The sequence below is a fragment of the Nannospalax galili genome, unplaced genomic scaffold, assembly GCF_000622305.1.
Source record: "Nannospalax galili isolate Female #2095 unplaced genomic scaffold, S.galili_v1.0 scaffold851, whole genome shotgun sequence".
In the NCBI taxonomy this organism is placed as follows: Eukaryota; Metazoa; Chordata; class Mammalia; order Rodentia; family Spalacidae; genus Nannospalax; species Nannospalax galili.
In genome coordinates, this window is record NW_008330578.1 from 992,297 (window position 1) to 1,007,445 (window position 15,149).

At 44.4% G+C, this 15,149-nt stretch overlaps 1 protein-coding gene across 1 annotated transcript in view; it reads left to right on the plus strand.

The window, feature by feature from the left end:
• The first annotated feature begins 807 nt into the window (after window positions 1-807).
• The window catches only part of Iqcf3 (IQ motif containing F3), a 34,386-nt gene continuing 20,044 nt past the window's right edge, over window positions 808-15,149 (plus strand). Inside the window, 2 exon segments of the mRNA XM_029554301.1 lie at window positions 808-986; window positions 6,076-6,145. Coding sequence (XP_029410161.1) covers window positions 808-986; window positions 6,076-6,145 — 249 coding nt within the window.

Genomic DNA, 15,149 nt, shown 5'->3' on the forward strand with positions numbered 1-15,149 from the left:
TAAAGCTACTTGGCGATTACAGCTGCTTGCTGCTAAGCACAGCTCCATCTCCTCAAGGTGCAGCCACAGCCATGACTGTTTCAAATACTTTGCACTGAACTAATTGTCATTACAAGCCTTGATGAATGGTAGATGACCCTGCAGCCATTCCTCTAGGGGGAAGGAGGGAGGAGGGGGCACCTCCTCTAGTGGCCTAGCAGAGTGACTGTTCCATAAAGGGACAATGCCACGATTGCATTAATTTGCATGAAGGTCTGCTATAATTGGGTCAAACACCTCCTTTCCGGCTACATAGACTGGCTTCTTTGAATCACTTTGTGATCCAGTTGTGAGACAACTTCCTGGGATGTCTCCCCAACACACAGACATACCAGTGTGCTCCCTATTGGACCCAATTAAGGGCTTCTCTCAGGCCAGGTATGGTGATACACACCTTTAATCCCAGCACTCAGGAAGCAGAGGCAGGCAGATCTCTGTGAGTTTGAGGCTAGCCTGGTCTACATAGTGAGTTCCAGATCAGCTAGGGCTACATAGTAAGACTCTTGTCTAAAAAAATAAAAAATAAATAAATAGACTTCTCTCGAGTGGCATTTTTCTTGCCTAGTTTGAATATCCATCACTAGTACAGTGAGTTGAGCTTCTGATCCAAAGGAAGAAGCAGCTCAACAGTGACAAGGGGAGCAGCTCAGCCAGAGCAGTAGCAGCCGCTAGGAGCCATGACAGTGCCAGCAGGGGAGCCAAGGGAGTGGCCAGCAGCTCTGCAGGTCGGTAGGTCGCAGTGGTGGAGCAGCAGCCTCACTGGCAGTCATGACTGTGGCAGCAGCAGTGGCAGCAGTTGTGGAGCTGCAGCAACGCGGGAGCCACGGGAGCACGGCGGCCGCTGAGCAGGCGACAGCCCTGGTGGGAGCTGTGGCAGAGTGGCGGTCCAGGCGGTCGCCACAGTGCTGCAGCATGGGTGACAGCAATGACAAGCAGCAGCAGCGGTGGTAAAGGGTGGGGATAGGCTCTTCCTACCGTGACAGTGACCATGACATCAAGATGCACCTAAACAGTTCGATAGAGTAGCCTAGGTAGAAACAAGAGAAAGCAGAGAGTTGAGGCCAAGGGAGGACAGAAGGCTGGAAATAATGAGTGAAGAGAAATTGGTGGTCCTTGGCATGGGAAGGCCCTAAAAGAGAAGGGTCTCAAACACCATGGAAGAAAGGCAGAGAGTTGGGGGAGCCAGCCTGAGCTAGTAGGGTGGGGAGGCCCATGATCCTTCCAATGCAAGGTGCGTCTTGTGACAATACAAGGTGGGCCAGAATAGAGGTCATCGTTGGGGTAGTACAAACTCATAGGCCCCGAGGTCCTCTGGTTCATCCCTGGCAGGAGGATAATGGGCAAGTGTTTCCTCTTCTTCATCCCACATCTTTAAGCCTACAGAAAATAACCTTGTCCATGGGTCACAGATGCCCTTGTGACATCATGGCCATTTCTTCCTTTACCACTTGCCCTGCCCCTGATGAAGTTAGAGGAGCAATGCCAACAGGGAGACACCCATCTGAACCTCTGCTCTCCCACCATGGGCAGTCAATGTTATGTAAGACTTTGTCAGACCACCTTCCCTGGGGTGGGGATTTGTCCGTTGACAGAAGGAAGCCCGTTGGGGTCCAGGAATAGAATAGGGAGCTGGGGCAGTGAACACATTCCAGAGAAACTAGTCTTCACCCATGACCCAAACCAATTCCGATGGCAGACATCTGAAAAAAAAAAAAAAGTCTGAAGCAAACAAAGGTAGGTAAGAAAAACAGATCACTAACCCCATGACCTCACAAACTAGATTTGGAGGTCATCTCTGGCCCCACTGGGTGGACAGAGCCTTGCTCTCCTGTCTCCTAAATCACTTCCCTATCCTGAGTGAACTGTGCACAGATCACAAGGAAGGTGAGGCATGGTACAGTGCTTGGAAGTGGAAAGGCAGGCAAAGGTTGGCATGGGCCCTAGGGCTACGGAGTGGTTTGAGAAGCAGGAGTGGATATCAGTAGCAGTGAGGTGAGGGAAGACCCCGGATGGCTAGAGCACTGTGTGATGCTTCACTGAGCCAGCATAGGCTGAACATCATGAGTTCAGGACTGAGTCACAGGCCATAAATTGAACATTTCTTCACCATGAGGACGCTTGCCTCAGATACACGTAAAAACGCATTTCCTCCAATTCCCCCTGTGAAGTTTACAGGGCACACAAGGCAAATGTATCCCCACCTGATAGACAAGGATACTGTGGCAGAGAGGGTGAGCTGATACGGCTCATAGCCACGGACAAGACAAAAGCACAGGTAAAACCATACCCCTTGAGCCAGGCATGGTGTCACATGCCTGTAGTCCCAGGACTCAAAAGGCAGAGGCAGGCGGATCTCTGTGAGCTCAAGGTCAGCCTGGTCTACATAGTGAGTTCCAGGCCAACTGTGTTACAGGGAGACCCTGTCTCAAAAAAAAAAAAAAAAAAAAAAAACCCAAAACAAAAAAACACTATACCCATCTCTCCTATGTCCTCAGAAGCGCCTGGAAAAGGGATCCACCTGTTTGTAACAAATTCACAGAAGAATTCTATGCTTGGCTTGATTAGCTGTTTCTTGCAAAACTCTGCAGAAGAAACTAGTCCAGATCTCACATTTTGCTTTTCCCTCCTTGGCAGCAGATTCTGTAGGAACATAAATAGGGCTTTCCTGTTGTCTCCTCTTCCCTGTGTATGACAACATCCTTAACAGCTCCAGAATCAACTGATGGCGCTTGGGCTTCTATCCTACTTTGGACCTCCATGCCTCAGATTGCACCATACACCATGACTTCACAAATGTGTTATCTTTTTTAAATGTGTGATCCTTTAGAGATAACTTTTGCAAAACAATCAACATGAATTCTGAGAAATATCTGTATGGAAAAAGCAAGCAAAATCTGAGCCTTTTTTTTAATCATTAGTAAATACCCATAGTAAGTTTGATATGATCATTCTTCCCCTACCTTTGTGATCACCTCCAATACCACTGCTGCCCTACTTCCATGTGTACACTCTCCTCATCCTGCTGAGGCTCTGACACCCTTTCTATGGACACCTGCCCTATTCTACTTAGATTCTCTCATTAATCACCCACCCATGTGGATGCCTTTCTCTCCTGCTCAGGCCCCAGCACTGTACCCAGGCACCCCTTTTCATGTGGACATGGTCCTCACAGGATTGAGGCTCCTACCACAGCCCCCCTTATTGGGCTCCTGACTCATGTAAACAAATGCCCCCTTCATCCATCCAAGCACAGACAATGTCATGACACCTGTGTGATCTTGCTCATGGTGCTCTTGTTCCAACTTCCTACAGCCCAAGGATGCCTTCCTCATCCCACAGTTTATGATCCACATCAGAGCTAAGAACTTAGACCCCTGGGTGAACTCTTCCTATCTTGGCCTGGCTTCCCTGCTGGGCACCCTCCTACACCAATGCCTTCCTCACCTGAATTGGCATTCTCACTGATTATGTGGGTAGGCTGACTCTTTTGCCTCTTTGTCCAGGTATGTTGCACTGTCCATCCTATTGGTTTTTAGTTCAAGAAGGAAAGATAATTAAAAGGTAAAGGATTAAAAGAAACTACATTTTCAGTTTTATATCAAGCAAACAAACACGACAAGCCAACTGTAGAAGAAAGTTCTTAGTCGCTGCCTGGAATCTGCTTTAAGGTCTCACCCTATACCTCAAGAAAAGAGCCATCTAGAAACTCAGAAGATGCCCAACAGACACTGGATCCAAATGCTTGAACACAGGCCCTACCTTCCTCTCTCTCTCTACACACACCTAGGAGTAACAAAAAAGGACAGATTATTTCAAAAATAGCTACTGCAGGGGCTGAAGAGATGGCTCAGCAGTAAAGAACACTGGGTGCTCTTGTACAAGACCCTGGTTTGACTCCAGGTAGCCACACAGGGGCTAACAACCATCTGTAATTCCAGTTCCAGGGGATCAGACACCCTTTTCTGACCTCTGTGGGCAGGTGCACTTACATACATGCAGGTAATACACACACACAAAAATAAAAATAATAAAATATTTTTAAATATCTACTGTACCTAAAAAATGAAGGAAGGGACATTCCATAGATGATAACTATGTGGAATCCCTAGAAGGCAGAAGGCAAATATGACAAGACTGAAAGAAAATAGAAATAAGTCAAAGCTATGGAGGAAGAGTCTTGTTAAAGAGAGGCCATCCAGGCTCTCCAGGCTCAGAGGCAGATGGTCCAGGGGCTACTCAACTTTGGCTACCACAGGGGCTGATTGGACTCTTCCTCCAGGAGCAGTTGACTCCCCATGTAGCAGAAAAAAAAGGGTCTCTGTGTTCAGGGGAATGGAGGCTAGCCCAGGGAAGCAGAGCAGGACCTGGGGTCACACCCTTACCGGGTCACTGGCACCGTCTACTCATCAGAGAGTCTAGAACAGTCTACTCATCAAGAGACAGAAGATGCAGAGGACGCAGCTCTGGTTGAGCACATGTGCCTGCAAAAAGAAGGACCAAGAGTGGAGGGAGGAAACCCCACGCACTGCTGAGTAGATTTCCCACCATTGAAAAGAGGGTCTGAAAGAAATGCTGTAGAAAAATCACAGTTGAGTCGGCCAACTAACTGAGCCAAGGTGATTGAAGATAGATGGAGCTGAAACACATGTGGCACAGTTTTGCTGGCTGAAGATGAGATGCTGAAATAAAGAAGAAATAAAACCAGTAGTTTACCTCCCAAGGAACAAGTCAGGATGATCCTCACTTTCTCAGCAGCAACAGCGGAACAAAGAGAACCAGCACCCCAGCTTGCTAAAAAATTCTTTATGAACTCAGAATTATAAATGCACCCTAAATATTATCCAAGTTAAGTAGCAAATGAAAAAGCATTTTATCAGCAAAGACCTGAAAGTTTCCTTTAATATTCTGAAATATTTATTAAATGAATGAGATCTATGACAGTGAAAACTTAAGAGGAAAATGACACAGAAATGATGCAGCTGAGTAGAGAAACCAGGAACATTTATTCTTTAGTCTAGAGAAGATTTGAGGGGCCATCAAGATGGCTCAACAGGTAAAGGTACTTGCCACCAAGTCTGACAGTCTAAGTTTGATCCTTGCCTGGGACCCATGTGGTGGAAGGAGAGAACCAACTTCACAAAGCTGTCCTTTGACCTCCATATATGTTTTGTGGTATGACATACACACCCCACCCCCACACACACCCTGAACAAATACAGTTTTTAAATTTTAAAGAGCTGATTTAGGGGCTGGAGAGATGGCTCAACACTTAAGAGTAAGTACTGCTCTTGCAGAGGACCTGACTTTGATCCCAGCACCCACATGGAGCAGCTCACAACTGCATGGAACTCCAGCTCCAGGGGGATCTGACACCTCCGGCCTCCATGGGCACCTACACTTGGGTGCACATACCCACACCCATACATATAATTAAAAATAATAACAAATCTTTTAAAGAGTTGACTGTAAAAAAAAATTTAACATCAAGTCTAAGAATAATATTCGATATAGTAACAACATGTACAATGTTTAGAGAAGTGGGCAGAGGGCAATTAGAATAAAGCTCTTCCTTAATTTAAGTCACACTAGAGATGATTTGCTTCAGGTGTAAATATCAAATCATAAAATAAAATATGTATATCACTGCAGTACATTAGAAAAATATTATGTATAATTTTTGTGTCAGACAGGAATTGAATTTGGTTACTATAATAGAACCCTACACAGCAAGAGCTTAAAGGATTATGCATACCCTATATGTAGGCCATCCCTGCCTGATATCCAGGCTTCTTCTAGCACTCTCTCGGGCTTCTGATTAGACCCTTATTCTCATATTCTCAAAATGGTACCCAGGTGCCTATTGGCATGTGGACATTTCAGGAAATGAGAAGAAAGCTATCCCAGTCTCAGTCACCCTCCCGCAGCCCTTTTCCAGAAAACCACCCAGTGACTTCTATTCCAGTGAGGGTCACATGACCACCCCTATCTGCAGAAAGAACTGATTAATGTCATATGTTTTCCTGTTCCTTGATACAGGCATGATGATTCTGCAAATAATAATGGTTTGATTAATGAGGACAAGGGACTCTGGCTCAGTGCTGTGGAGGTAGGCTGATGGCACGTCCTTAGGTCATTGAGCACTGTGTCTCCAATAGTCTCTGGGGCCATAGTCTCTTTTTCTCCAGCTCTGAGGAAAGTTCTTCACTCTGTCATGTGCTTCTAGCATGATGCTCCATTCTTGCCAGAGACCCAAAGTTTTGAGGCCAGCCAATGATGATCTGCAACCTATGGGATATGATCTAAAATGAATCTTTCCTCTTTATAAGTGAGCTGCTTCAATGTTTCATCAACGCAATGAGAAGCTAAATAACATAAGGTGGATGTTTAAATTATCTCAATTTTGGGGCTGGAGAGATGGCTCAGTGGTTAAGAACACTGTTCTTGCCGCCCACCCAGTTTCAAATCCCAGCACCAACATGGCAGCTAACAACTGTCCGTAACTGCAGTTCCAGGGGAATCGACAGCCTCTTCTGTCCTCCACAGGAATTGCATGACATGGGTGCACTTACTTACATGCAGGCATAACACTTATACACATAAAATAAAAATAATAAACATTGTTCTTAAATTAAAAAATAAGCCAGGCATGGTGACTCACACCTGTAGTCCCAGCACTTGGGAGGCAGAGGCAGGTGAATCTCTGTGAGTTCAAGGCCAGCCTGGTGAGTTCCAGGACAGCTGGGGCTACAGGAAGACCCTGTCTCAAAAAGACCAAAAAAAATTTAAAAAATAAAAATAAACCAAAATGAATAAACAAATCAACAGATAGAATGACTTAACATTGTAAATTATGTCCAAGCTAGTAAATTGCACTCATAATAAAATAAACTCCAATCAAAAGTTCATCAGCAGATTTGGGGACTTGACAATAGAAGAAAAAAAGTCATATAAAAGAAAATAATGCATACAACTAGGCAGTTTGGTGGAGGAAAAGAAGACATGCTCATTCACACTAAAATGCATCACAAAACTAAAAGAATCGAGTGTGCAATGGAGATACCAGCTACTAAGAATTTAGGCAATGAACTTTTTTTTGGGGGGGGGTCATTTTGAGACAGGGTCTCTCTATAGCCCCAGCTGTCCTAGAACTCACTGTGTGGACCAGGCTAGCCTTGAACTCACAGAGATCTGCCTGCCCCTGCCTCCCAAGTGCTGGGATTAAAGGCATGTGCCACCACACCCGACAACAATGAATATTTTTTATGAACATATTAGATTCACTATAGTCTCCTCCTTCATGCATAAAGCTGCATTACAAGCTTTATCTCTTGCCTAATTTGAACCAGAGATCCTGTAGACACAGGGAAGTCAGGCAGGCTGGAGGCAGGGTGGAAACACTCTGCTGAAAACAGGAAATAAGTGAAGACTGTGCATCCTGAATACAGAGGCTGTGCTAACTCAGTGAGGACTTCCAGTCAAGTTTCACTCTCCTACTCTTAGACCCATAATTCTAAGCTACCTTTCTGAAGACTATAGGGCTTCATTGTACATTGATATTGCATGGCAAACTACAGGGTTCAATGACACATATCATAGACATGTGTGGCATAAGACTGTCCTCCAAATGTCAAGCTATGCCTTCTTCCCAAGCTTGGTTGACCCACTGGCTTAGGATGATCACAAAACTTACTCACTGTTGACCCTCCCTAAGAAAGGAGGGTCAGGGAAAGTCAATCATGCTTCCCAACCAACCAGTTGGTCTTAGTTGTACAAGGGGGAGGGACTAAGGGTACCTAAACTGAGGAAGCCGGCAGGGAGGTGCTTTTTATAGCCATTTTATAAGGCTGCTGGGAAGTTACAATCCACACCTTGATTTCACAGAGGTCCTTCTGTCTCTGCCTCCTGAGTTCTGGGATTAAAGGCATGCACGGATACACCCAGCCTCAGCTAAGCCATCTTGTTAGCTCCTGCCTAATAGAGTTTCTAAATGTAGAAAACTAAAAAAATTGAAGGGCAGAAATTATTTAATTAATATAACATAATTTCCCAGAATTGAATGAAACAATTTCTATACCAAAAGGCTAATAAGGTACCCAACAAAAAACATCCCATGTCCAGGTTATCATCCTGTCTTTCAGAAAATCAGGGAAGAAGTTTCTAAAATGTTTCCAGAGAAGAATAGGTCACATATCACAGAGGAAACAGTGTCACCAGGTTGAAGAAGAAATTGGAAATAAGTCTTCAAAATTCTGAGGGGAAAATATTTTCAATCTAAAATTCGATATTCAGGTTAGGAAGATGAGTCAGCCAGTAAAAGTACATGCTGTGCGAGGCCAGGACCCGAGTTCAATCTCCAGAACCTGTGTTTAAAAAAAAACAAAAAAAAACCAGGCATGGTGGTGTGCACTTGTAATCCCAGCACAGGGGATGAACAGATGGGAAATCCCTGAGGCTTGATGGCCTGCCAGTTTAACCTCCTCGGTAAGCTCCAGGCCGTGAGAGGCTCAAAAAAGTAGGTGTTGGGGGTGGGGGGTGGCCAAATGGCAAGATGGCTCTTGGAATAGAGGCACTTGCTGCTAAGCCTGACAATGTGAGTTTGATCCCTGAGACCCATATGGTGGAAGGAGAGAACTAACTCCTGCTACTTGCCTTCTGACTGCCAACATGAATGCACCCACACACAGATGTGCATGCACACACTTGTGGACATACATACCCCAAAATAAAATATTACAATAACATTTGATACTCTAAAATTATCAATCAGATTTGTGAGTAGAATGGTCATTTTCAGACATGTGAATCCCTACAAGTTTATACCCTTGCATGCGTTATTGAATACAAAATTTAAAACTGTTTATGGAGTTCTCCTAAATAAACGTTAAAGCTAAGCATTAAAATAACTTAACATAAAGATATAAGATATATACACATTAGCATGTGTAGGAATGACTTTTATCAAAAGGACAGAATCTGGACTAATGACTTTTAATTAACCTTGCAACCAAAAACCTACTGCAAACAAACTCAATGAGTCATGTGCTCTTGTGACCTGGGCACCTGACCTTGATCCCTTGGAACTTCAATTTGCTGCTCCATCCAAGATAGTGAGTGAATGTGGGTGCACTTGAGAATTAGCAAATCCAAACACTGAAAGGCAACGCATTCATGTTTGCATCTTCACTGACGTATGTATGAGATGTTTTTGGCCTAGGGATGAAAAGTCAAGATTGTCTGATAAGGGTGGATCTAAGCTTGTAGTTACCCAAAACTGATGCTGGAGAAACAGTTTTGAATAAAATTATGGGTAAGACCTGGCTCAACAGCACAGTTCCAAGAGCCATCTGGAGGAACGGGTACCCCTGAGTTCTGGGTCACTCTTCAAATTATAGTTAAGCATCAGGCTGTTTATTTAAGAATAACTGTAGTGTTGGCATCAGTAACACTGAAAATATACATATACACATATACACACAAAAATACATGTACACACACTGTCATAGGGTGTGCTCTATGAAAATAAGGACTATATCAAAGAAAGGGAGGTGTGGTGGGCAGGACTGTCACTCAGTGGTCTCAGTATAAAAAGTAAACAAGCATCTCACAAAAAGCACATAAGCATAGAGTTTTAAAAAACACTCCTTTAAAAAAACTTCTTTAAAGCCAGGCATGGTGGCACATGCCTTTAATCCTAGCACTTGGGAGGCAGAGGCAAGTGGATTTCTGTGAGTTCAAGGCCAGCCTGGTTTACATAGTGAGTTCCAGGACAGCTGGAGCTACAGGGAGACCCTGTCTCAAAAAGACCAAAAAAAAAAAAAAAAACTTCTTTAAAAACACTTCTTTTAAAAAGCTTCTTTCGGGGCTGGAGAGATGGCTCAGTGGTTAAGAACACTGGTTGTTCCTGCAGAAGACCCAGGCTCAAATCCCATCACCCACATGGCAGCTAACAACTGTCTGTAACTCCAATTCCAGGGGATCTAATAGCCTCTTCTGTCCTCCGAGGGCATTGCACAACACGGGTGCACTTACCTACATGCAGGCAATACATGCATACACACAAAATAAAAATAATAAATAAAATTTTAAAAAAAACATTTTTAAAAGCTCCTTTCTAGAGGCTGGGGAAATGGCTGAGTAGTTAAGATCATTGACTGCTCTTGCAGAGGACCCAGGTTCAATTCCCAGCACCCACATGGCAGCTAACAACCCTCTGTAACTCCAGTTCCAGGGGAATCCGACACCCTCTTCTGATCTCCTCAGGCATTGCATGACATGAGTGCACTTACATACATGTCAGCAATACACTCATACACATTTTTAAAAGGAAAAATAATAAATAAAAATTTAAAACTCCATGCCCAGAACCCCCATCCCTATTGGTTTGAGGGTCAAGTATCCAAATGGGACCATGCATGAGACTAGGGAGGTAGAAGGGAAGTTGCTGAAGTTCCTGAAGTCTGATAAGAAGGCAGAGACACAGAGAGGTATCTGGAGCCTTCTAGCTTCTCCCTGTTCTTCCTGCTTCAACATCCACTCCTCACCTGCAGACCAACAGTGTCCTATCCTACCACATGATGCTTAACCATGCACTCAGATAAAACTCTCCAAGAGCTCTTCATGACCCTTCCAGTTTATAGTGTCACATCAGCAACTGGCTGTGTCTGGTTCCTCTATAAGTTCCAACCAGTCTACCTCACAGGGTTTTGAGGGGCTGGTTAGGTACATCGCCACCCTCTACCAGACCCTCTCTTCCTTGCTGTTTGCACGACTGCATAACGTAGTTCCCACAATGGCTTTTACTCTGCAGTGGCTCTGTAACCCTGATGAAAGCCTGCCTGCTAAATGAGGGATCCCAGTAGGCAAGATGCTCCTCCCAGGGAAAAGGGGAATAAAATGGAAGGAAGACTGGCAGCAGTCATGAGAGCAGTTCATGCAGCTAGGACAGGAAAGCAACAGGGCTCCAAAAGAATAGCAAGATTCATCCATTACCCAAGTTTGGGGAAAGTTTGGGGAAGAAGTAGGAGAGCAAGATAAATCATGACCTCAAGAACAAAGAAGAGTTCACAAAAGGAAATATAACAATATGCTGCTGCTGAGTGATGAAGAGTATATATGATCAATGATGTGTGATCACTTAAGTTTTCTTTGGAGAAAAAAGTGGTACCCTAAGCATAATGAGAACCAAGCAGAAGGGTAAGGAAAGGAAAGTCTTCATCTGCATGTAAAGAAGTCAAGAAAGAAGAGCTCAAAGTAAAAAACAGAAAATTTCATTACAATATATATTAGAGGCAAATCACAGAAGAAATATATAAAGTAGCACATAAAGTGGTTATCTTAGCATTGTATGGTGGCACACACCTGTAATCCCAGCAATTGGGAGTTAGAAGCAGTAGGACCAAGAGTTTAAGGTGATCCATACCTACAGAGTGAATTCGAGAGCCTGTGCTATGTAAAACTGTCTAAAAAACAAACAGAAAAGTGTTATCTCTGTGATGGAAGAATGTGTTGAGAGGGAATAATGGAGGAGACTTTATGGAATACAAAGTTTAAAACTATGTTTATGGGGTTCTTCTAAATAAACATTAAAACTAAGCATTAAAGTGGTGCACACCTTTAATCCCAGCACTTGGGAGGCAGAGGCAGGCAGATCTCTGTGAGTTCAAGGCCAGCCTGGTCTACATAGTGAGTTCCAGGACAGCTGGGGCTACATGGAGACCCTGACTCAAAAAGACCAAAAATAAAAAAACAATTACTATTATTATTATTGGGCATGTGTTTGATGTGGGTGGGTGCTTGTGTGTGCAGGCCCTAACAGGACCAGGGAGGTCTCAGGACAAATTAATGGAGTCTGTTCTCTCTTACCACCTTTACATGGGTTCCAAGGAGTGAATTCATTCTACCAGGCTTGTATGAGAAACATACTTGTCAGATGCTCTTTTCGAGCCATCTTGCCAGCAAGATGGAGAAGGAGAGATGGCTCAGTGGTTAAGAGCTCTTGCAGAGGACCCCAGCATCCACGAGGTGGCTAATAACCAATCATCACTCCAGTACCGGGGAATCTGATGCCTTCTTCTGGCTTCAGCAAGCTTTACACACATATGGTGCACTTGCATACAGGCAAATCATTTATACCCATAAAATAAAATTAAATAAAATTTTAAAAGGTTAAAAATCACCTTTCCTTTAATATGTGAGATATTACATTCAAGATAGTAAATGTGAATATGGCAGCAAGATCCTGAAACTCATGACATTGTCCAGAGGTGTGGAGGAAGATCCTCCAGATTCTGATTGCTTGGAGACTTTTGAAGTGTCATTGTCTCTTGGTATCCATGGGATGGGGGAGTCATGTCCAGGATCCCTCACAGATCCTTTTCGTTCTCTCTTCTTTCCTTAGAACTGGGAAAATCCTCAGGCACTGTTAGGTATAGTTGAATGAACCCTCCAATGGCTTATATGCTACAATCTTGGCCTCCACTGTGGTGCTAGGGTGGGGCCCACCGGAAGGTGACCAGATCATCAGAGTATACCTCCCTTGGAACCGATTGATGAAGGTCCCATGGAACTCCATCAATTCTTTTGAGAATGGGTTTTATTACAAAGAGATGAAGCCTGGTCTTTCCCAAGTCTCTTGCTTCCTTACTTGCCATGAGCTCTCTCCTGTACTTGTTCCCACTGTTGTGATTTTATCTATGGAGGCCCTCGCTAGAGTCAAGCAGTGCTAGTGTTGTGGTCTTGCTTGAACCTCCAGAAATGAGCTAAATATAATAAAGTGCCCAGCCTCAGGTATTTTGTTATAGCAAAACAAACTAGGCAGATAGAGCTACCTTGAGAAGACATTGAAATACAATGGGTAGAAGCCCCTGGCAGGGATACAATACTCTCTCATCTCCAGCACCAACTGGGAAACTATCTGGTGTGGCTAAGAGACATGTGGCAAAAAAGAGACATGGGAGACCACAAGAGTAAGAATCGGTGTCTCTTCCAGGACTTGGAATCTGTTAGGGTTTGAGAATTGAGAATAATTCCAACAGATTCCAAAAAGATTATACAAAAAGTTTATTCAGGAATTTAAAGTAAAAACAACCAAATGGCGGCTAGCCGGGCACAGACTGCACGAGCCAAAGATGGAGTCTGGCCCCGAACAATAGCAGGCAGGGGCTGTCTTCAGGGCATTGGAATGTGCTGACTGATATCTTTTAGGGCCAGAAGTTTTTGTTCATACCTTATAAGTGTCCAGGGCTTGCAGGGCTTGCTTAATTTATAGCTTCCGGGGGGGGGGGGGTTGCAACTGGGAAGTATTACAAGATGCCTGAGCTTGCCAAGGCTTGTCTGAAGAAGCTAGCCAAAATGAAGTCAGAGCATTCTGACTTTTCATTTGCCCCAGAGGGTTATGGCAAGGGTTAAATCTTTAAGCCAAGAAAATTACAGAAGTGGAAAGAAGTGGTTAGATGGTACATTTAGGGTGGTGGAACCATTTCTATATTGTCGTAAGGCTCGGGGGTCTCAATTTAAATGAGTATACTGCGAACGCATTACCATACCATTACAGACAGTTGGACTGTCTGTATCCATTCTCGGATGAATTTGAGCAAGGCATTAAGAATACAGGAACCACAGGTGACTTCTAGTAGGAGTAAGAGGAGAGGTCTGACTATCACTGAGATCAAAATTGCTGACCATGGGGACCAGTCAAATAGGGATTCGTACCAATTTTGTTGATTTAGTCGTTCTTTTTCCCTTTCCTTAAGTCTATTATGGGTCTCAGCCAAACACTGTTTTATAACTCCCAAGTGATTAACATAGAAACAGCACTATTCCCCTAGGGCAACACAGAGTCCTCCTTTCTCTAGAAAAAGTAAATCCAGCCCTCTCCTATTTTGCAAGGTTACCTCAACTAAAGAGGATAGAGAGTCTTCGAGGTGGTGGATAGATGTTTCTACTGATTGTATGTCTAAGTCTATGGCCTATCTAAGAAAATGATAATTTTTATCCTGGAGGACTAGCGCTGAAGCCCCCAGACTGGTTGCAGTGGTTACTCCAACCCCAAGTAAAGTAGACAGGACAATTGCAGTGGTTCCTATGCCCCTATGAGGTCTAGACTCTTCTGAGACTCTGGTTTCCATTTCTGTCTGTTCTATAATATAGATGGGGAATCAGCTGCACTAGTACACAAAACTCCCCGTCTGGTTTAAAATGGAGGAATAGAGGCGTGTAGTTAGGCCAGAGGTACAGGCCCACCAAGTGGAGTTGGGGGGCACCATATATGGGTTAGGTGTAGTAGCCCCTATCTCTTGAACAGAGTTACATAGGTGTTGGTAAGAAGGGGGGACAATTTTATGTGAGGGAGTCACGCATAGCCCTTTTCCATACACTTGGGTGAGGGTAAGCTCCCTTCTCCCTGTAGGCGGGGGAATTCTACAGGCAGTGGGGTCAGAAGTGACAACATAATTTCCTAGGAGAGCTAACCCATCATAAAAGGGAGGGCTCGGGTCCATGCAAAGCCAGCAATGGATAGTGAGGTTAGGAGAGGTATTATTTAAAGCAATAAAGGTGGCATTTAGGAGGTTTGTAAGTCCAGGGGATGGCTGTAGGGGCTTTTAGGCCTTGAGGACCCCTGGGGGGGTAGATCTATAGGTGGGTGGAGTGGCGGTTTTGTCAGGTCGGACAGTTTGGCTAGGGGTTGGCCGTCCGGCAGATTTAAAAATTGTTAGGCCGGTGTTGGTTGTCCAATGGGCTGTAACATTGTCCGAGACAGCCCCATCTGAGTTCCTAAGACTGGACCCACCTGAAGGTGGACCGAAAAAAGTACCCCCGGGTCAGTTCCCCAGACATATAGCCTCAGCCCCTAAGTTCACCCATCAATCCATTTTTGTTGTTGTTTGAGTTCCCTTCCCTTTGGGGTAAAGCTCAAGGAGATAGGGATGCATCTAAGGGAACTACATGGACCATCAAGTGTTCCTGTGTTGCGGTTTCTAATAAGCCAGGACCAGCCAGGGACTGCAGTTACCTGGTTTAAGTCTGTAGTGACTGGGGCAGCCCAATTAATATATCCAGTGGACACGCAGCTCCAAGAAGCACAGAAATAATTCCCCAGCCCCCCACACGTA